The following is a 23201-nucleotide window of genomic DNA, read 5'->3' on the forward strand; positions in this document are numbered from 1 at the left end:
AATATATGTCCATAATAGGTAACTAGGAATTTGAATTGGAACTCTTCATCTGTAGTACACTAGATCAAATTTGGCTCAGTTCAGTAGTAACAAAGTTATCACCTCCTGCCTGTTCCTCAGTCTACTTGTATTTGAGATAGCCAGTGCATGTTTCTCCAGTCTCTTTCTTGGGAAACATGTACTGCCACTGGTCATGGCGTATCCCTTCCTAGGGCAAATTACATTACTTTCTTCTTTAAAGGCTGTCGGTACAGCACGTTTCATAAGCTCTACATTCATGTACACACAAAAATGAAATGTCAATACAACAATTAAAAGATCACAAAATATGCATTCTAAACCCAACAAAATATATTCCATTCCAATATTTTCAACAAAAATGAGCGCTCATATTCTCTCTCTCTGTTTCTGACATGATGAAATTATTTAGTGCCTAATGCAACTTTCAGGCAGGGGTTGAATGTATGTTAAAATAACTTATGACCAATTATTCATAGGTAGTTTTTGGAAAACTGGCATTTCATTATTTTCACACTTCATACTCTAAGATAAACAGTTGACCCTGTTATGAGCTATCATTTCTGCTGAAACCAAAAGAGTTCCTCTTTCAAAATCCCATTGCCCCCAGAGAACCACCATCCTATGCTCTCAACAAGAATGGGGTAGATGTGTAATGTAGCAGACTTTTTTTAACATAACATCCTCCAGAAAATAGTAATGGCCTGTTAAATTAGAAGGAATGGATACATTTTGTTTTTTGTTTTGGTTTAGTAAGTTTTATACAGCCTATTTCTGTTCATGAATTTTTCTCACCACTTTTGGCTCCTGGAAGAACTTTAAAGCAAGGACCTTTGTGTTTCCAGCATTACTTTATTTTTGTAATGTAATATTGCCATATATGAATTAGCTAGTGTATTGAGGTGACTATGGAAACAAGATTAGAGCAGTACATCCCTCTTTGTTATTCTCAAGAGAAGCATAACAAGATTTCATTTTTTCCTATAAAAATGGAAAGCTGATTAGACAACCTAATCAAAATGAAATTAATGAATATGTGGTTCAGTCCTATGTTACTTTTAGGTAGTGAATATTGAACATAAAAATACTTGCCTTTGTACTTTTGAAATAGGTTTTGTTCTTTTACAGCAGTTTATTAATAAAGAAGGCATCTGCAACATTCATAAAATTTGAAAGCATATTTACTGACTCTTGCATTGTTGTAATGTAACTATTGTGGTCTTGTGGTTGGAGGAGGACACGGGTTTAAAACTCTGTTTCTGGCTTTGCTATTTACTAACTGTGGCTTTGGACAAATTATTTGAGACCTAATCCGGCACTGTGGAAGTCAGTGGATCAGGCAGTTAATATGTCTGTCCCTTACTCTTTTTACAGATGAGGTAAAACTAACGTTTCTCTGGTTTGGTTCACACTTACTGCACGATTCGGCGGCAGTCGATGGGAGTTACGCAAACTATGCAGAGTATTTGCATAACTGACGTCGACTGCTCTGCATCCCTTCTGCGTGCTGTTCACACTGCGCTGAACCATTCCTGTAGACGCAGCGGTACGCTACTTGAGGGAGTGGACTTATTCAGTCGACTTCCTGATCAATTGAGCGGGTCTCACAGACCGCTCAATCAGTCCAGAAAGATCGATCTGGCAACGGCGATTTTGCCGCCGTCAGTATAAATGTAGCCTCAACCTCACAGAACTGATTAAGCTTCCTTAATGTTTGTAATGTGCTCTCTAGTCCTGTCTACAAGCAAATAATCTTTTCTGTGATCTTATTTTATATTACCATAACACCCAAAAGCTCCACTCGGGGTGAGGGCCTCATTGTGCTATATACTGTACCTTGTAGACAGTAAAACTCTTCACAGTAAGGGCTATTTTTTGTTAAGTTTAAAACAGTGGGGCATTGGCTGCTAGACACTATCATAATAAAAATTATAAGTAACATATAGCAAGACTCAGTCAGTGCTTTGAAGGGTTTACATTCTAATTGTAGGTGTAACAAACAGAGAGATGACAGAGAGAGGAGGTTAAGTATTTTGTATTCTCACTAGTAGGCCTATTTAGTTGGTGGTTTGGGTAAATTTTGCAAGTCAAACGTCTGTCTCGGAGAAGTAGGTAGGCAGACAGAGAAAAGATAGCTTTTTTCTAATGTCTATTTTAATGGATACAATTAGAATCCTTAGCTTATTGTTAAAACCATTGCCATCGGGATTTAAGAATGAATCTCAGTGGAAAATAATGCCCTTTCCTGCATTATAAGAGCTTTTTCCTTTACTCTTAATTTCCTTTTCCTTTTTACTGCATTAAACTACCATGTTGAAACATTAGAGCTGACACTTTAAACTCACAAAAGTCAGAACATTCAAATGTATGGTTCCCCCAACAGCCACAACTCAGTTATATTGCACATTATACTGGTAGTAAAAATCTACACTTTAAGATAGTAACTTTTATGTATATTTCTCTGTTTTCACTCTCAACTTTCTGAAATAGTACTTTTGATCTGAAACTGTCCCTGCTTGTTTTTAGCCTTGAGATGAATGTTGATTTGATAGTTTGAATGAAATCCATTCAGCTGCTTGAGGTGAGGACAGTAACACCTTCTTAATAATTCAGACAACTAAACTTTAAAACTTCAAAATTCTAATGTGGCAAGTTCTCATTGATAGGTAGGTAATGGTAGGCTTACATTAAGATAATGTTATAGACAATTACATTTGCCTTTTTAGAATTAAACTGTTTTACTCAACAAGTTTTTTAGTCATTGCCTGCAGCACTGTAGAGTTTCAAAACTCTCCTTGCAGCTCCATCTTTTTTTATTGTGTATGTTTGTATAATTGGTCTTGTTTTAAAACATAGACTTTGGAAAAGTGTCCAAACAGTCTCAGATTTTTTTTTCTCTTCCTCTGTCCCTGTTTTGTATATTTATTTAAAAAAAAAACAAAAAACAAAAAACCAGAAATAAAAGAAAAGTGAATGTGTTAAAGACTTCCCTAGATATTATATCTTAACGTGGTAGAGTTGCTTGAGTGGCCCCGGGATGAGAAAGCTAAGCCAGCAGGAATTTTATTCTCTGGGTAAGGTCACCCAAACCAGACAGGGTGAAGGGTAGAGACCAGACAAAAATCAGTCTCCAGGTTGGGGGTGAGGCATGACATTGACAGCCTAACTCCATAAAACACTTTTGTTATGGGAACAGAAGAACAAATAAGACACCAAATACAGATCCTTGCTCTCAAACGGACAACATGATGGATATCAGCCAAACTCTTTTATGACAGGATGCTCTTGTCCTGAAGATCTCACTGCTGTAGGCTCGTTCTGAATTCCAGGTTGGTTTTTGAAATGTGAGGACTGTATTACAAATTGGGAAATCAGTCAAAGAAATGGAAAACCACAATGTAGACATCTTTCATATGAGTGAATGCAGGTGGCCAGGTACAGATAAAATCAAAAGGAAAAACAAAAATAAATCTTATTCACTCTGGGATTCCAGATGGAGGAATAGGAAAAAGTTGCATTGATCTTGAATGATGCCACAGAAAGAACTATTTTAGACTGGGAACTGGTTAATGGCAGAAATATACAAGCCAGATTTCAGATATGCTATATACATGTGACCATCACTCAATGCTAAACCCCAACAAATGTATATGATGAGGAATATGAGAATACTTTCAATAACATTCTGCAGGATCTCATCAGTAAAGGTTACAACATGATTCTTCTTGTTGGTTGATACAAATTCGGTAGTTGGAACAGACAGTCATGGCATGATGGAAATAATGAGCACACATGGCTCACTTAATAACATTGGTGAGTATATTCTTGAATTATGTCACCTGAGCAACCTTATTGTTGGTAAAACATTGATTTTTAGTAACGTAGTCAGGAGATATCTAATAAATCATTTTGATATACAAAGATAGTTTTAATAGTCACTTCAAGACATCTGCATATACAGGAAGGCATATGTAGGTAGGTGGCGATCATCAGCTATGCTTTGCCATCATGAAAATGAAATTGAGGAAATTGCCACCAACAAAGATCATGAGAAAGATAAACATCTTTAAACTCGAGAATGAATCAGGAATTATTTCAAATTCAACTTTCAAAAAAGCTATCAAATACAGTGGAAATAGTCTTTGATAGAGAAAAGGCACAGGAAGCCATTAGCAAACCTTATATTAAGACAGCAGAGACTGTCTTTGGATTTAACAAAGCTAGGAAAGAAGAAAGTATTTGCAATGCCATGGGGGACACTATTGCAGAAAGAAAACAGATTAAGATAAAACTACTCAATGTCTGAAGGCCAGAAGTGGACTATGGGGATAAAGATAAACCAATAAGAAGATCAGCTAGGGAGGATAAAAGAGCAATTTTTCATAGGCATTGGTAACAGGAATGGCAACGATGATACCACTAAATGACTCATGAGATTTTAGCTATAGCAGAGAAGGTCCAGTAAAAGATAAACAAGGGAAAACCCTTGACTGCCTTAGAGGAACAAAATAAAAGATGGGTAGAGCATTTGCATACTATCCTTAACAGGCCTCCACCAGAGATAACATTCAGCTTTGATAATGTAGAGAAGATGGCGGAGCTTGATGTTTGCTGTGAGGAAATTAGCCTGGCTGAATTGAAAGTAGACATTGATGGATTAAAGAACAATAAATCACCAGGTGAAGATTAAATCATAGCAGAACTGTTTAAGGCAAGTGGAAAGGACAACATTAAAATCCTGTTATGCCTGATATGGGAAAAGGAACATGCCCCAAAGAAGTGGAAAAGAGGGATTATAATCAACTCCTCTGAAAAATAGATTTGAGTGACTGTAACAACTGGTGTGTGATTGCGCTGCTTTCAGTCCCAGTGAAAGTCTTCTGAGTAAACACCCTAAATAGGCTTAGAGATGCCATAGGTAGCAGACTTAGAGCTCTGGTCTACACTTACCTGGAAATTAGGCGGCAGTCAATGGGAGTTACGCAAGCTACACATAGTAGCTTGTGTAACTCCTGTCCACTGCTGTGCTTCCCTTCTGCACGCCATCTTCACTGCACTGCGGCAACGGGAACCAAGTTCCTGTCGACGCAATGCTATACTACTTGAGAGGGTAGATTTACTGTGTCGACTTCCTGATCAATTGAGCGGGTCTACACTAACCGCTGAGTCGATCCAGAAAGATTGATCTGACGGCAGCGACTTTGCTGCTGTCAGTATAGATACACCCAGAAAAAACAAAAAGCTGATTTTCACCCAAATCAATATTGTGTTGATCAGATGTTTATCTTGCATAATATTGTGAAGCAAATCAATGAATGGTAAGTGCCAGTAGTCTTGAATTTTGTAGTTTTTCAAAAGACATTAGAGTAGATGGAGAATTTTTGTGGCAGATGATACAAATCTATGATATCTCCAACAAAATCAATCCAATTATTAAAAATTTAGTGGAACACTCAATAAACCATGAGCTGGTGGACTGTTTAATGTTACCACTGGGGTCAGGCAAAGTTGTATCTTAACTCCTATCTTGTTTGGAGTCACTTTTGACTTTCTTATGTAACAGATTATGAGTAGGGAAAGGGGTATTGTAGGGGTAGTAGGAGAGCTTGGAGACTTAGACTCTGCAGATGACATCTGTCTTATAAATAAATCAGTTGAAGGTATTGAGAGAAACACAGATGTTCTTTCAAATTCTGCCAAGCAAATAGATCTTGTTTTCAATAAATTAGACAGAAGTTATGAAAATGTACCTACCAATAACATTACTTATTTGGAAGGTAAACCCTTGAAAACTGTTATAAATTTTCTTATCTGGGTAGTATGATTCATGATATTGGTGATTGCATATTTGATGTGAAGTCCAGAATAGGTAAAGCAAGTACTATGTTTTGAAAACTTAATATATTACATGGAAGTCCAGTGTGATCAGAAAAAACACCAAACTTAAGATCTTTAGAAGCAACATCCCAAGTGTCTGCTTGTAGGGACTGAATCCTCAAAAATAAATCCATCCAATGCAAATTGAACAACTTACAGTATAGGTGCATGGATAAAATATGTAAAATGGACCAAAAGAATAAGTAATTAAGAGGCCTAGGATGGACATAACTGCCTACAACAATACAAGAAAGTATGAAAGGATGGATGTATTTGGAACATTTTTTAAGAATGTCTGATAGTATGCAACCTAAATGAGTTTGGTGAACCCAGAGAAACAGGCAGAGAAACTGACCTAGAGGCACACTTCTGACTGAAATGGCATTAGATGTGAACATAAAAGGCCTGGGATAGCATTGTTTGGCGCCATTAGACTTCTGCTTTATGCATCTGATGGTGCGGGAAGGATGATAATGATGTGTTAAAAGAAGTTATTTCCACTAATACATTTGTCTTCATTCTGTGATGTTGCAATCCATTGTATATGGATTGTGACTCAAGTAGAAGGGGAAGAGCTTTTATTTGCACTCAACTTGTTTTCTCATGGAAAGAAAGACAATAAAGCATGCAAGTTAAAGGAGTATGTGGAGAGGGAAGAGATAGAGGTGTTCAGTGTAGCTAAGTGCAATTAAAATCATGTGTTACAGCAATATTAACATTGCAAATGTGAACACAACAAGGAAATGCAAAAGCTAAACATCTGATGGGAATATTAATTTATCTATATTGCACATGAGGTCATATTTTTGTTTGCTGGTTAGGCAGTTGTACATGTAGTCCTTAATATATACTATGTGCAATATAGTCAGATTATTTTTCCTATTGCTACCATTATATGGTTGAACTGGTGAGAGGCTGCAGGGCCATAGCCATTTGTTTTACATTTTCTGTGTTTATGCTGTCAGATTTAATATTTCAGTAACATAATTTTTGAGTTCATATATGTTGAATGAAAAAAACTGAAATCTTACATATACTCAAGGGGACAAAATTGAAGTTGCTGTGGGAACCATCTCTCTTGAATTTCTTAATTCTTATGCTTTAATTTTAACATAGTTAAATTAACACATTTTCTGTGGGCAGTGGGGGTGTTCTAATGAATCTTCTGGAATGTGTCCTTGCTGTTAACAATGTTGCCACTATGCCTGGATTCCTGCCTTGTCCTTATCGACCAAGCACCACTTTCCCCTCCATACCCTTAAAATTTACTACTTTAAGTAATCCCTCAATTCCTCTCATCAATAATACTGACATTCTCCCCATTTTGAATTGTTGGACCTGTCTTATTTGTTTGTCTTTATTAGACTTCATCCTGTTTAAAGTGGAGCAAATGCCGTATATAAGCTTGTAAAGTGCAATATAGATGTATGATTATATATAGATACTTGATATAGATTTTGAAAATAATTTGAGTGATAGGTATTGGAAAAAAGATTTCTGATTTGTTTTTTTGGTTTGATTTCTTTTTCTTTTTAAGTTCAGCGCTGTTTAAACTAACTTGTGTTAATTCTTAAATTCTTTTAAAATGTTTTACTTCCTAATTTAACTTTGCATGCCTGTATGAAACACACCAGGATTCTTAAGCCTATGGTCAAAATAATGGCTGTGTTTTTTCTTCCTGAAGATTTAGAACCTACCTATGGATTCTTTCAATTTGGCTCCTATTTGGATGAAAAGACCTTTCTAGTTTCCTTGTTTAGAGTTATATTTAAGTTTTAAAATCCTCAGCGCCTGAATCCTACAATTAAAAAATGCCTTTCTTCTTAAATCCCACATCTGATTTAGTGAGACAGGGTGGGTGAGGTAATATCTTTTATTGGACCAATTTCTGTTTGGTGAAAAAGACAAATTTTTGAGCTACACAAAGCTCTTCTTCATATCTGGGAAATACACGGTGGAACAGATTGTTAAACATATGTAAGGCTATGAGTCTGTCATGGAGGTCAGGCATTCCATGATTTTTCATGACCTTCGTGACTTCAGGGCTCAGGTTGTCAGCCCTCTCCCGCCCCTCTGGCTGGGCGGCAGGGCTCGGGCTTCTGTGAATTCTTGTATATTGCCCGTGACCTGTCCATGACTTTTACTAAAAATAACCGTGACAAAATCTTAAACTTAAGCATAAGTAGTAAAACTTTCTGCTAGGGCAGACTCATTTTCAAAGGGTCTGTCGTCAGTCTCCACAGCAGGGATTACACTGAAAAGCTGTAAATAGCTGAGATGATATTGTTGTAAATGTTGATTATTTTCATTTACATTAATCATCCCAAAACGTGTCTTTTTGGGTAGCGTGGTTTAAAGAAGTGGCACTGGCTGTGCTTCAGAATAGTAAGGCACTTGAATTTATTGCTCTCTCTCTCTCAGATTGTGAATATCAAATCCACTACTCTCTAATCTCTCTGGCAAACTTTTTTTTTTCTGTTATAGTTTATCAGATAAGTTGAAGGTTTATAATGGGTGTAGTTACAGTTATACAAGTGCCTTGGCTGTATTTATGACTCTTAAAAAACCCCCCCAAAAAACCCCCAAAAACAGATTGCTAATTATTTCTGCAAAGGTGAGGAGAGCTTTTTCCTGAATTAAAAATAAAACACAAACTACATATGCAAATATGATAAATATAAACTATGAATTTGTAAAAGACCATTCTTTCTTTATTATGTCTTCCTCTTTGGGTAAAGATGACTTCTCACATAATGAAGCTGTGCTTAGGCCTAATCCTGAGAACCTACAACTGGTACTAACATGTATCCTGTCCTTTCATGGCAGTTACAAATGCTCAATATCTTTCTCAGGATTTGACCCTAAAAGTAGACATGAAATAATGTAGTTTTGTAACATCTGTAATAAAGATAAAAATAATGCATGACTTAATATTATACAGTCAGTCAATTGTTTTTATCTAGCCTATTATATTTATAATTTATTAGTATTCAAATAAAAGTATGTGATGAAACAGGAGGAAAATACAGATGAAATACTATATTTCAGATATGATAGCTTTCAGACAATTTTAAAATGTAAGATATGGATATACATTAAATGTATCTGATTGTGCCAGAACAAATGAAATGGGAGTACTTAGTGATTCAAGTTTTTATATTATGTCCTCAGTATGGAGTTTTTTTCAAATTAAATGCAAGCAATAGGAGAGTCAGAATTCTCACATAAATGCCTTTTTGATGGTATATGGATTGAAGACTGAGAGAATTGTACCATATTTTGTGCATCAAACATCTTCCACAAACAGCTTTCTGATCTCTAGCATATGGATACCTTGCCTTTTTAATCTGTATGCATTATATCTGATATTCAGAACCAATACTTAGCACAGCAAACCTTCTAGATACAAAACTTTGGAGCAAAACACTGTTTCAGACTATAAGAGACTCTAATAAAAAAATTTAGATAGTGAATTTGTAAAAATAACATTGAGACGTTCCATGTTTTTTTATGTCTGTATCTCCAGATCAGATGTGCAGAATTTACAGGGAGAAAGTATTATTTTCTAACTGTCAGCTCTACAAACTCAACCTGACATCTCAGAGTCCTACACACTGTACACAGCGCTTAAACGAAAAAAGCGCAGAGTATAAAGTCAGCATGGACAAAAAGAAAGAATTGAACTCTGATCTTGAAACTGAATAATACCTTACCTTTTAGAAAACACGTCCAGGAGAAAAATAAACCTACAGCTTGAATACCTGCAATACGTAGAGTATGGAAGCGACAAGAAAACCGGTGGTCTTTTATTAAAACAGAGAATTATAAAATCAGTTGAACTAGGGTAAACAAAAGACTGAAAAGTGCTATATTGAGAGGAAGATGATCAGGAGTTGAGTATCTTCCGAGTCAGTCAACTGATTGGACTCCAATTGAATTTAGAGTGTATTGAAGGAGGTAGGAGCATCAAAAACACACCAAGAGAAAAACAAGTCAGTGTGTTGTGGTCACTTGGAAGGAGCAGTTTAATTGGCAAGTAAAATGTATACAGTGTTGCAAACAAACTTCAGTGTGTAATAAATAATAATACTTAGCATTTTTATGGTTTTAATCTGTAGGTCTCATTATAGGTATTTGGTATGCTATATCACACTTAAGATTTTCCCTATGTGGGTTAATCTGGCACTATTCCATTGGGACTCTTAGCATCTAGTTGCTCCTGGCAGTTGATGATGGCCAAAGAAGGGTACTGATGTGTGCATGATTCTTTTGCATGCAGAATTTCCCTGTTTTCTGCCAAGCTTGAGTGCTCAGTTCATTTGGCAGGAGGAGATGGAAGACTTTGTTTGGGTCTTTGGTGTCTGGGTAAGATAATGTCTATATAATTGATTTTCCTTATAAAAATCTTGGAGAATTTTTTAAAGGGCATTATTTTTTATAATAAATTGGAGCTACTTGATAAAATGACCTCCTTGAGCGTTTTGAAAAGTGTGTCAGTGTTCATAACAATGAAATCTTTACATGTTCTACATTCAGAATTCTGCACTCCTTACCTTGTTTTGGATGAGTTAATTGTACTTCATTCACATGGTATTTTTTCAGCTTACTTGTTTGTGTGGTCCCATAAGTGTGCATGGTGCTTTACATATAAGACAGGTCCTTTTCTGAGAAACTTATCTTCTGAATTATACATGGTACAGCCAGCAATAACAATAAACAATAGATTCATCCCTTGAGTAACTGTTAAAATAGTGAGTGAAAGTAAAATGGAAACTGTTCTACTGTTGGCTGGATAAGATTTACCTTCACTGTATCAGAAAGGTCAAATATAAAGAACTGAACTACAGGATGTGATAATCAATGAATTTCCCACTACTAATAGGCATGTGCATATTGAGACAGGTAGTTGTGCTGGCCCGGATTTTTCCAGCTCTCAGTCCTATGATAAAACCAGATACAGAAAATGTCCTGAAGTAGCTCAATAGGATTACTCTGAGCTGCATTGACGGGAGCATAGAAATAAAATGGCACGTTTGCCAAACTGCATGGGAGTTGCTGTGAATCAGTAAGTAGCACAGATGGTTTCTGGACTAATATCTCTTGACGTGTTGTAATAATACAAGGTACTTGAAAGGAAATAGCCCTAATAATTTTTCAGAAACAATGGTTAATGATATTATTATGATAAATGACTTATTTTTATGATGGAAGTTCCCATGGAGCACAGCCTTGATTGGGGCCCCATTAGTCTTAGGTGCTGTGCAAATAAAGATCCTGCTCCAAAGACCTTACAAACTAAGTTAAAGAAGAGGCTGCAAATGGATGCAATGAGCAGTGGGAAAGGTTAGGGAAGAAGAGACAAGGGTGATGGGAAAGAGAACATATATTATGTAGTTCAACTGTGCAATGTTTGCAGATTTATAGGTAGTTTGATATGTCAAACTATCTTGAGAGATTAGAGAGCTAGCTGCTGGGGAAAAAACCAGGCCTTTCCTGTTTTTGGCATCATTACAGATGGAAGTATTGGTATGGGAACCTTGTGCTTGGGTTTTTTTTATTGAAATTTGTACTTGTTATATGTCTAATATTCAGATTACGTCTGACTGGTTAACCAATAATTTCAGCTTTTCTGGCCATTGAAAGAAATAGGTAAAAAATTATGGCCCTTGGAAGTGATGAAGTAAAAAAAATGACGAGTCTGGGGGATGAGTGTTCCTTGTACATCTTCTGAAGTTCAGTGCCATGCTAATATATTACCACTGTGTTACCCAGAGATTCGTTCTTGTGAGCTCTCAGAGTGCAGCTGATTCTGTTCTATATCTGGAAGGATATCACATTACTTTGACAGATCTTTTCTGTTACTTTAAATCTATTCTGTAGCATTTTGATGAAACTGAAAGAGGATTTATTGGATGAGCCATCATTAAACCATAAAGAAATTCATGGGGAGCTCTCGCTGGCAGCTCATAGAGCAGAGCAAATTGTATTCAATACTCTGGACTATAAAATAAATTATTTTAATATGTTGTCTGGTGCCAAAACCAGTATCATTTCTTCCTCCTCTTAACCCTTCCCTGAAAGAAGCTGTTCCCAGCAGACTTTTTAGGGGTGAAATATATTCTTACAGATGTTTTGATGTTTGTTAGAACTGTGACATATATTACAATATCTGGATGTTGTAATTGCTAATTGCTGTTAGTAGGCTGTGAAGAAAATTAAAATGGCCTGTTATCTTTGGATGAGGGCTGTCAAACTTGTGCAGAGAGACTGAAGGTTGACCTAGAATCTGATGAAATGTGGATGAAACCCTGCTTTTCAGTGGCAACCATTTTATATAAGGGAAGAAAATTAGGAAGTCCGTAAAACAGATTTTAAATACAGTTAAAATGGAAGCTTAAATCATAGATTCTCAAAGATTTAACGTAATGTACTTTGTGCACATATATGTTTGGTGTATAGTCTTGCATCCATTTCCTTTTTTGGATTTTTATGGGCACCTGCCCCAACTCTGTAAGTTTCTGAAATTGACTAGATACTGATAAATTACATGTTGAGGACAACATAGCAGTAATAAAATATAATGGGATTTTTCCATTTTTGACCACTGTCTAAATTCTTATTGACAGCTATATATTGATTACATTTGTGCCTATTTTAAGATTACATTTGTGGTTTTTCTGATTTAATACTAGCTAGATGTCAGTTAATCTTTATTGTATAAATATTGAGGGGAATAACTATTACGCATGATAGTGCTGCGTTGGCAGCTCCCTCTTCTGTGTCACAGAATCACTCACATACTGGCTGGCCTTAGTGTGTGAGCCAAGTTCCTGTCAGCAGGCTATGCTCTATTTCAGCAGCCTACTGCTGTGTGAGCTAGTGGTCATCACTAGTTAGTACTGAGACATCATGGTGGGGTGGGAGGGTCTTAATGGGGCCATATGAACGTGTCTTCTATGTGGTTTTATCCTGGGTATGTGATACTATAAAGACTAAGTCAGGGTAAAGCACACAAAATATGGGAGAAAGGCCCATAAGTGTGTGTTATCCATTTATGGCCTGATCCAGTGCACATTGAAGTCAGTGGGAGTATCTCCATTAACTTCAGTGGACATTGGATCAGGCCCATGGAGAAAGGTCTGTATAATAAAGGTTAATTGGTGAAAAAGGACCATTTCAATATCATGCATTCTTCTGTTAACGCCCAATTCATTAATAAAAACATAATAAAATATTTTAAAAAACTGATTATAGAGAAGTGTACATAGTTTCTATTGCATTTGTCCCATGGTCATTACAACTATGCCAGTTAAAACTTAATACATCCTTGTGGTGCTTCATTTGAGCCATTTTGAAAAGCTTTAATAATGCATACAGGAAAAAGTCTGGGTTCTCCAGGGTTAAAAGAGAGGACATAGACAGTCAAATGAATTTTTATCCTTTTTTAATGTGCAGGTGAATGTAAGAGTACTGGAGAGGTGATTGAATGAAGGAAAAGAGTTTCTTTCTCTCTGTAGACTTACATATTTTTGTGTGTGCGCGAGTGAGACCCTGTCTACACTTAACTCCAGGATTCGGCGGCAGTCGACGGGAGTTACGCAAGCTACGCAAAAAACTTGCGTACCTCCTGTCGACTTCTCTGCTCCTCTTCTGCGCGCCAGATCCACTACACTGTGCCGACGGGAACCGTGTTCCTGTCGATGTAGCGCTACGCCACTTTTGAAGGTGATCTTAGTATGTCGATTTCTGAATCAACTGAGCGCGTCTTCACTGACCGTTCAGTCGATCCAGAGAAATCGATCTGATGGCGGCAATTTCGCCGCTTTCAGTGTAGCCGTAGCCTGAGTGTGAGAGATTCTTAAAGTGCTCCTGGTGAGAAAATTCCAGGTTGAGGCTGAAATGCCATATTTACTTACATAACTCAGGCTTGATATTTTTTGTGGGTACCTTTTCTACTTCTGTTCTTTTTGTGGTAGAATTTTCAAAAGTGCCAGTTGCTCAATTTCTTTTGATTTTCTATGGGTTTTGGTCACCTCGTTGCCATGAGGAATTCTGGAAATCCCCACCCCTTTATACCCACTGTTCTGTCTAGTAAATGTGTACTTACTTATTTTGCAACTTTTTTTGCAATTCTGAATTGCAAATCCAAATAAAAACAGAAATTACAAGGTTTTTGGTACTCATTTTATTGTTTGCCCACAAGCATGCTTAAAGATATCTCTATTTAAATTAATGCCAACATCTTTTCTGCTGTGGGAAGGGAGAAAGAGAGAACGGGGAAGGTGACTCTTTAGAACTCTGGCTGTTCAAAATGGCACTGGGCTGGTGTTTCTTTTGCAAGAATGAAGATTGTTTTTCATAGCACACAATATGAAAAAAAGGCTTTTGTCTGTTTCTAAGGAGTTCATAATATTACTTAAATGTCAGCTTGTGCGTATGAACAATGTTAGGAACCACTCTTCTCCCCCACCCCCAGTCCTTTCAGTTCTTAGTTCGCTGACAGAAACAGAAGTCCAGAGTCCAGGAGCAGGCAATACGACAGGTTTATTGGGATCTTTTCAAGCAGGCATTCATTAGGACCGCCCAGTCCTTTACACCAATAAATCTTCTCCCTTACTTCCTGTTTTACCTCAGTTTTTATAATGTATCTTAAACAATCATTTCTTTAACAGTATTACAAGATGATTCTTTAACCAATCCTAACATAGTGTAACATAATTCTTTAACCAATCATATCCCACCACCTTAAGTGATCACACTTAGTTATGCAACAGACAGAAACAATCAAAGAACCAGACAGAAATCATTCAAATAGATAATAGGGAATTGGGTACCATAAAGACAAAACAAAAAGGAGTGTAGATTTTAAAACCACAACTGTTAAGTAATTCCTTTGCCAGACTGAATGCTATCAAACCAAGTTCCCTTTCAACATTCTAGGATCTTTTCTGTAACTGGAGGTATTAGACTGGATCACCCCCTTAACAGCCTGGTATTAGATGTTATGTTGGAATGTGCGTATGTGACTTCACGCTTCCCAGCTTATGGCCACCACTCCTGCCTCTGAGCCCAAAGTACAAGGCCTCAGACTGTCACAGTGAGAGAAGACCTGTAGTTTTGATTCTTTGTTTTATAACCAGCTAAATGATAAGGATATGCATACAAAGCATGGACCTTTACAGGCAGGCCTGAATATCTATACATTAACAAACAATTGCAGCTGTCATTTCTGCATCATATACTAAACTTCTTCACAGAGTCAAGGCTGCTTTTTTATTCTTCATAGAATTATGGGGGGAAAAAACTGGTCCTCAACCAAGGAAAGAAAAACCTGGCAAATCTAAACACAGTGAAATACAGTTTCTTTCAATGATCCCCAAAACTGTTCTTATTACAGTTGAAATTATAGGCCATAGTGTGATGTTGGACAAACTGTTCCACATGGACTCCATATTTGCACATTTATTTTCAAGTGTCTGTAAATCAGAAGGTGTTGCTTTGCATGGCACATTAGTTTTTAAAAAACTTGAAATATACCTAAGGAGAAAAAATGAATGAATGAAAAAAATTCCTGTACATGACACAATTGTCCAGTATTTAACTGAGCATGCTCTGCTTTAAAATGATCTGGCTACCTTCCCTGCACCTCTTGTAATGCTTTCTAGTCAGCCCTTTAAATTGTCTTATTTAATTTAGACAGCATGATTTTCTCCTTTCTCAGAGGAGTGTCAATATGAATTCCTTGGTGTTGGAAGCAGCAACATCTCAAGAACAAACAAGTACGCTCTCATTTTTAAAGGAGAAGACAAAAATATTTGTAATATTTTTCAGCTGAAGAAGCCATGTGGTTTATGGGAGAGAAAACGTATGGGACTAGGAGGTGATGACATCAGCCTTCTGAAAGGAAGTGAGGAGTACATTGTCTTAGGTTGGTTGGGTGATTGCATGCCCTTATAATAACATAAGAGAATTTTAACAGCTTTTCTGCTTTATGGTAGGGAGCTAAACAGTATAGAAATTACTTGGAAGAAGGAGGCACATCATTCATGTAGACTCAATAATATGATTGACATTCTATTTACTTAAGAAGAAATTTGCAAGTTTTGAGCTATTAATTGAAAACTACTAGTGTTAATGAATCATTCAGGTTGAGAAATCAAGCACTAAAGGCAAGAAATTCCAGAAGTTAACGTTTGCTTTGGTTATTTTAGTTTAATTGTGTTTCATAGAAAATATACAAATATTACATCAAGGTTAACATTTGATAATGCTGACTTTAATTTGTTAGATCCCTCATCCTTAATACTGTGTTAAAAGCAATATTTTTGTATCCTTTCATTTATTTAATGGAATAAAATACAGTTTCTGAGCTGTTCTACTTCCGTTCTGCACCTCTCTGATTCCTGTGGGCACAGACTGTTCAGAACTGAAGTTGCCATATTACAAAGACCCATCCGTGTTTGCTTTTAATTACCAATTTTTAATGTTCCTAACATATTAAAATGACTTAAACAATTTTTTAAAATAAATATGATCTCACAATGAGATCTTCGAAGCAAGCTAAATTTAAGGCATTAGCCATATTGAAATACACGGACAACATTTCTGAGTATATATCTGTCATCATCCTCCTTCCTCACAAACAAATATGTCCGTAGCTCAGACAGCTAAACAGACTTTTGTAGAAGTTCCCGATTGAGCTGAGACCATACGTGGACAAGTTCTGGAGCAACTGAAGATGGAGTAGTAGCATGTAGCATCTCATTACTGAATGTAGTTTGTCTGTTTGTTTGATGTTTAAATTTACAGTTATACAAAAAGAAAAAGTTATACCTGCCCAGTCAAATAATGATGATGAAAGGGTTCTGGTAGCACACCCATTGTTTGTCACAAAAGAAAGAAGCTTCTCCTTAATATAGATTTCTCTGTACTGAAACTAATGTTTATGGTGTGTGCAATATCCTCATATTGAATGTTATTGGGCAGTGTCTGCTTAACATGGTATGTTCAGTTTGACTAAGAAATACTATTTTAAGTAGTAGAGCTCCATTAACAACTAATCTTGGCCTGTGATGGAGAATATAAGTTTTCCAAGTTGATGAATAGAGGGACAAGCTTCTAACTGGTAAATTTTTTTTTGAGTTGATGTTGTCAAGGATGATATTAAACTCTTATTTGAAAAGGCCTTTACCTTAAACCATAACACAAGTTATTACAGTAAAAATGAAAGAAGCTTGTTTAGCATTAGGATTCTTGTAGACATTGAGTTAAAACAATTGTGTAATTGTTCAAGTGCTGGGAATGAAAACAGTTTCCCCACCTGTAATTCTTAAAAAAGCAAAGTGGATTTGTTATGGTTCAACAATCTTACAGAAGTATTAGACACGCACTGAACATATAGTCTCAGCCTACTTTTCAGAAAGCACCTCCTGCTACTATCTCTTAAACTCAGGTTGGATTGAGTGAAAAAAACTTGCTTTGAGAGGGTGTCCAAAATGAGTGTGGCAATATTTTTGCAGGAATGGATTAAAACAAGTCACTAAACATTAATGGATATGAAAAGTCCCCAGTGTAGCCAAGGGTAAATATGTGGGCATGATAGGTTAGTCCTGTAGGGCTGACAGAACTGTGGGTCAGTCATATGGAGCAAAAATCCAATGGACTTCCATGGAGCCAGGATTTCGCCAAAAGAGTCAGATAGGGCTTAAAACAAAGGGTAACAGCACTGGATTTATATTCCTGGTTGATGGAACAGGATTCTGAAGCCCTTTTCTCACTGCTCCTTCCCTCGTTTTTGTTTTATTTGTTTGGGTGGTATGGGGAAAAGGGAGTGTTTTATATTTCAACATATACTCCTTGCTGAGTCCTGAAACAAAATGTTTTCCCATTTTTTTTTTTATTGCTCCTTTCTCCTATTGTAACTAGTAACAACCGTTATAGGCAGCCTTATCACTCAGTCGAGGAGGGGACAAATTTCTGTCAGTCAGCTATGCTAGAAGTTTGAGCAGTAAAATGAAGGACAAGGGGCAGCCTTATTTAGCATTACAATGGAGTCTACTTTTTTTTTTTTTTAGATACATCGTACTTCTCAGGATTTGATGTTTTAATTTAGGTGGAAGCTGGTGCTCATTTTAAAGATGGGAAAATGGAAAGACAGGGAAGTTGAGACTTAGCTGAAGTCATGCAGGCTGGCATAGAGCACAGGTCTTGACTGCGCTTTCTGTGCTCTAGTCATTAGACATTCTGCTTCCTTCTATATTTTCTCCCTCTCGATCTTTATGACCTGCAGATCCTTCCCTGTCATTTTGTTTCTGATTTTTCTAATCAGGGGTCTAATTTTGGATAGCTGTGATTGTTCTTGGTGCCACCAACAGTGTTGGAAGCATTGTAGTGGGGAAGGAGGGACATTTGGCTGCTCTGGAGAAATGTGCATGGGTGGGGAAAGTGGATGGGGGTGCTCCACTCTAGGTAACACATGTAGTACCTAATGCTAAATGTGATGGATAATTAAATTTTCAGGTCACCTTTCATCAGTTTACTTGCATTATGTTTTTAGAAGTGATTTGTGCAGCCTATCATTTTGCTTTTTAAGCTATTGAGGGAAAGAGTCATAAATACTCATTGCTACTGCTCACACTGTTGCTGTCCTCCAAGGGATGAGAAATTTATATTAGCCTGTAATTTGCAATAAAGAGGTTGTGCTTATAAGGCTGGCATCAGTATTCTGGTACTGAATTATCAGGATCATGTTAAAATGACTAAGACTTAGTAGACTTTATTGCTCTAATTTGCTGAAACTTTAAAACCAGGCCAGTGTGCACAGTTTTTCTCTTCTCCTGTGCTCTGGAGAACCTGAGATTTTTGCATTTTTTGTTTGGCATGGCTTAACAAGATTTTCCTTTTTTTTTGGTGTTTAAACACCCAACAAATACCAGGAAGATGAAGGATAAAAACCATAACTAATCATTCTAGTAATAACTTTTGTTGTTCTTAATCTGTGTTGTATATAGGAAATGCAAATTCCATTTTAAGATGATTCTCACTACAGCATTTAGTAAACATTTCACTATAGATGTTTGTAGGCAGAAAACCATGTCTAACTTAATTGAGAAAATCAATACAGCAGTGTATATTTTGTCTCGGTTCAGTACAAGGATTTGTTTACAAGTTTGTGAAGAATCCTATTCTTTTTTTTGAACTGTCTGAAGATCCTGTCATATTCTTTACAAGTAATTTCAAGCTTCTGTGATAGAAGTATTCTTATTAAGTATTCTTACTGTGAAAGCAAAGGAAGCCGACACCTACAGTTTTGCTATTTTTTGACAAAATTAGAAAATTTTGAGGTATTAAATTGTCAAAAATAACATGAGTAAAATGTATTCTCCCTGAAGTAGCTCTCAAATATCCTGTAGGTAGCATACAGACTTTCAAATTAGGCATGCAAAATTACTCTCATGCCTCTGAGTGCCTATTTATTCAACAGATTCCTGTTACGAGTCGATCCTGCCAGTTGAATGGTAGCCCATAATATCCCTGATATAGACTGAATCCAAATATTTTGTTGTACTATATATTCAGTTAACAGATTGTTTTGCGAATTCATATTTTTCAAAATGCTTGTATAAAATTTCCATTGTGTTTTGTAATAGTTTTAGGCAGGATGTGTTGATGATTCTTCCCTGGAATGAACGGAAGCATCGGGAAGAGGACTGGTGTGAAAACCCACAGTGCAAGTAGGTATAGTGAGAGTGTGGGTGTGGGTGTAAAAAATACACGGTCACTGACGTTGCCAACACAAGTTTGATGGAATTAATGACTAAAATATTTGTCTTTACTATTTATGTGTAAGTTGGTAGACAATTAAAAGTTCCATGTAACAAAAATATATGAAAAACAGCAAAATTGCTATGTTAATGCAGTGTTAAAGCTGAGTTTTTAATTGCATAGAAGTAGAGAAACTGTGAGTTTAGGGCCTTAGAACAATATTAATTCTTCATCTTTGTGGACATGGATCTTTAAGAAACTTTAATGGTGTGTGTCTGAGCCTCAGATGAGCTTTCCTTGATGGAACCTCACCAGGCTGCTGTGTTTGGAGCCACATAATGGGCCAGTGTCTGGAAAGGCTTCAATCGCTGTTTGGCTCTGGCCTCTCTAGTACAGTTACTGAGTGCTGACTCACTATCTGGTATCCCTTGTGGAAGTGGGACCAGTGGCTTAGCTGCCTCTGGTCCAGTGTTAACTCCCACCCAGGATATCTCAGTAGCTTTAGCATGCCCTTTCCCAGAGTTCCACCCTCGTGGGCACTCTGGTTTATACTTAACCCTTTCAGGGACACATGATAGTTGGAAAAAATAGACTTTGCAAAAGGATTTCTAAAGCAATCATCCTTTACACAGCACAAGAGATATACCGATCCTTGCGAAATAAGGACAATCTGTACAATATTCCCTGTGTTACTTTCCTCACTACTCTTGAGCATTTTTTAGGATTTGCATTCTGGTTTTAGTCTCTTCTTCCATTCTAAGATGGCTGTGAGAGAAACTTTCTTCTTCGAATAATGTCCCTGTGGTGCTCTACTGTAGATGTGCTTGCGTCCCTGTGCTGCTGATTGGAGAACTTTGGTAGCAGTGTCTGCTAGGTCCACACATGTGCTGTCTCTCCTTGTGCTGAGCAACAAGGCTAGGCAATGCACGCGGGCTAACCTGCTTCAGTTCCTTCTCAACCGCCTCTGGCTAGAGGTGGAGCTACATGCAGGGCATTAGGATCACTGCTCTTTTTGCATTTCTATAGTTATTTAGTTAGCCTGTTGATAGAATATAGTTAAAGTTTATTCATTACCCCTTTTTCTTTCCCCCGCCCTCCTCCCCCCAAACTTTATTTTTCCCGCTTTTCTCCCTTCTCGGGAACCCTTTACCCCAATGTGGTATGCCCAGTTCACCAGACTTCAAGAAGTGCATCACTTGCAAAGAGGCAATCCCAACTGCAGGCAAGCACTCCCAGTGCATTCGCTGCTTCAGTGAAGGCCACATCCAGCAAAACTGTGGTCTCTGCCAGCAACTCCAGGCATGATCTCATAAGGACAGAGAACTCTGACAGAAGATTATCTTCATGGAGGTGGCTGTATCATCCTGCAGGCCCCATGTCGTGAGTCACCTTGCAGACGTGAGTGTTCTCCACAGCCCTCTACCTCTAAAAGCTGTGGGTTGAAGAAACAGGCTGTTGGCCCCTCTGTCAAGACATATAAGAAGAGATCGGGAGCCCTGAGATAGCCATAAGCGGTCCCCATCTCGCTGCATATCTTCGGCACCATTGGCACCGAGACCATCGCAGTCCCTGCTTCTTTGTACCGGGACCACCTCATCAGACCTCCATTTGACACAGGAATCATCCCTGCTGCCATGCCACACTCCCCTGCTCTCTTGCAAGGATTCAGATAGCAAACCAGAGGATGTGGTGTCACAGTACTCCTCTCAGGCTCCATATAATGGTTCTGTTCTCTGCAGGGACTAGAGGCTGGCTTGCTGACCATGCCTTCTTTCTGTCTTGGTCAGACAGCCTCATGTACGCCTTCCCACCAATACCACTGATTCACAAGGTCCTCATGAACATCGAGAGAGGGCAGGGGTCATCCTGGTAGCCCCGGCATGGCTGCACCAGCACTGGTTTGGGATGCTGCTCAATCTATCTGTAGCCTGCCCTCGGAAGCTTCCATCATGGCTGGACCTTCTCTCTCAGGACCATGGTCAGTTGCTTCACCCATACCTGGCCTCCCTACCCCTGATGGCGTGGATGTTCTGTCGTTAAGCCTGGAGGAGTGCTCTTCCTCTGCGCAGGTCCAACAGGTTTTCTGCTTCCCAACAGGACCTTTCACCAGAGTGTCATACCTGGCCAAGTGGAAGTGCTTCACCTGCTGGGCAGCTCTGCACAATATCTCCCCATCTAAAGCATCTATCCAAGCTATCTTGGATTCCCTGTTCCATCTAAACAAAGAGGGGTTGGCCTTGTCATCAATCAAGGTACACCTAGCGACCATATCGGCTTTTCATCCTCTTGTTCAGGGCAGAACGGTCTTCCCGCATGAGATGACAGGCAGATTCCTCAAGGGCCTGGAATGGCTCTTTGCACTCTGTGAGACCCAATTCCACAATGGGACCTTAACTTGGTCCTCTCCAGGCTTACTGGACCACCTTTTGAGCCTATAACATCCTGCTCCCTTCTGCACTTGTCCTGGAAGGTGGCAATCACATTGGTGAGACGAGTTTCAGAGATAACCTCTGAGCCCCCTTACACTGTCTTTTACAAGGACCAACTGCGGCCCCACCCAGCTTTACTGCCAAAAATGATTTCTCACTTTCATATTAACCAGGCTATTTTCCTATTGGTCTTCTTTCCAAAGCCCCACAACTCCAATGAGGAGAGGCATCTCCCCACATTCATTGCAGTTACTGAGTGATGAAAGAACTGCTGTTGTCATCCCAGAGGATTTCGTCCTGGATCACAGCCTGCATCCAGGCCTGTTAAGAGCAGGTGGATATCACACCTCTAGCTTCAGTCATGGCACACTCGACTAGAGCGCAGGCATCCTTGATGGCCTTCCTGGCTCAGGTCCCAATCCAGGATATCTGTAGAGCTGCTATCTGGTCTTCAGTGCCTTACCTTCATGTCCCATTATGCCATTACGGAGCGAGGCCCGGGACAATGCTGGCTGTAACAGAGTGGTGTTGCAATCCACACATCCATGAACTTCTGCCTGTCTCCAGGGATACTGCTGGTAAATCACCTAATTGAGAAAGTACATGAGCAATCATTCAAAGAAGAAAAAACAGTTATTTACCTTTTGTAACTGTTGTTCTTCAAGATGTGTTGCTCATGTCCATTTCAAAACTCAGCCTCCTTCCTCTCAGTTGGAGTTTCTGGCAAGAAGGAACACATCTCGAAGAACAACAGTTATGAAAGGTAAGTAACTCTTCTTTTTCGCAGAACATTGTGTGATTACTGGAGACTCCGCCTCCAATGATATCTTCGACTCCACAGTACCATTGTCTGTAACTGACCTGACTCTGAAGTCCCTGCCCTCTGGAAGGGATACTGCTCAGGAGTCATGTACAATGGAGCATCCATAGGGACACTACTTGAACAATGGTTCTTCAAGATGTGTGTCCTTATGGTTACTCCACAACCCATTCTCCTCCCTTCTTCTTTGGAGTTCTTGTCAATGACTCTGCGGTGGAGAAGGAACTGAGGTGGGTGAGCCCGCGCACGTTGCCTAGCCTCGTGGCACAGCATGAGGAGAGACAGCACATGTG

At 38.3% G+C, this 23201-nt stretch overlaps 1 protein-coding gene across 3 annotated transcripts in view; it reads left to right on the top strand.

The window, feature by feature from the left end:
- Window positions 1-23201, top strand: part of NBAS (NBAS subunit of NRZ tethering complex) — a 370484-nt gene that overhangs the window by 86938 nt on the left and 260345 nt on the right. For all 3 annotated transcript variants that reach the window (XM_067544745.1, XM_067544747.1, XM_067544746.1), the window contains exon 22: window positions 19545-19628. In XM_067544745.1, the coding sequence (XP_067400846.1) occupies window positions 19545-19628 (84 nt within the window). The remainder of the gene's footprint in view (window positions 1-19544; window positions 19629-23201) is intronic.

This window comes from Emydura macquarii, unplaced genomic scaffold, assembly GCF_026122565.2.
Source record: "Emydura macquarii macquarii isolate MOO-44397 ecotype Brisbane River unplaced genomic scaffold, CSIRO-AGI_Emac_v2 contig_1027, whole genome shotgun sequence".
NCBI lineage: Eukaryota > Metazoa > Chordata > Testudines > Chelidae > Emydura > Emydura macquarii.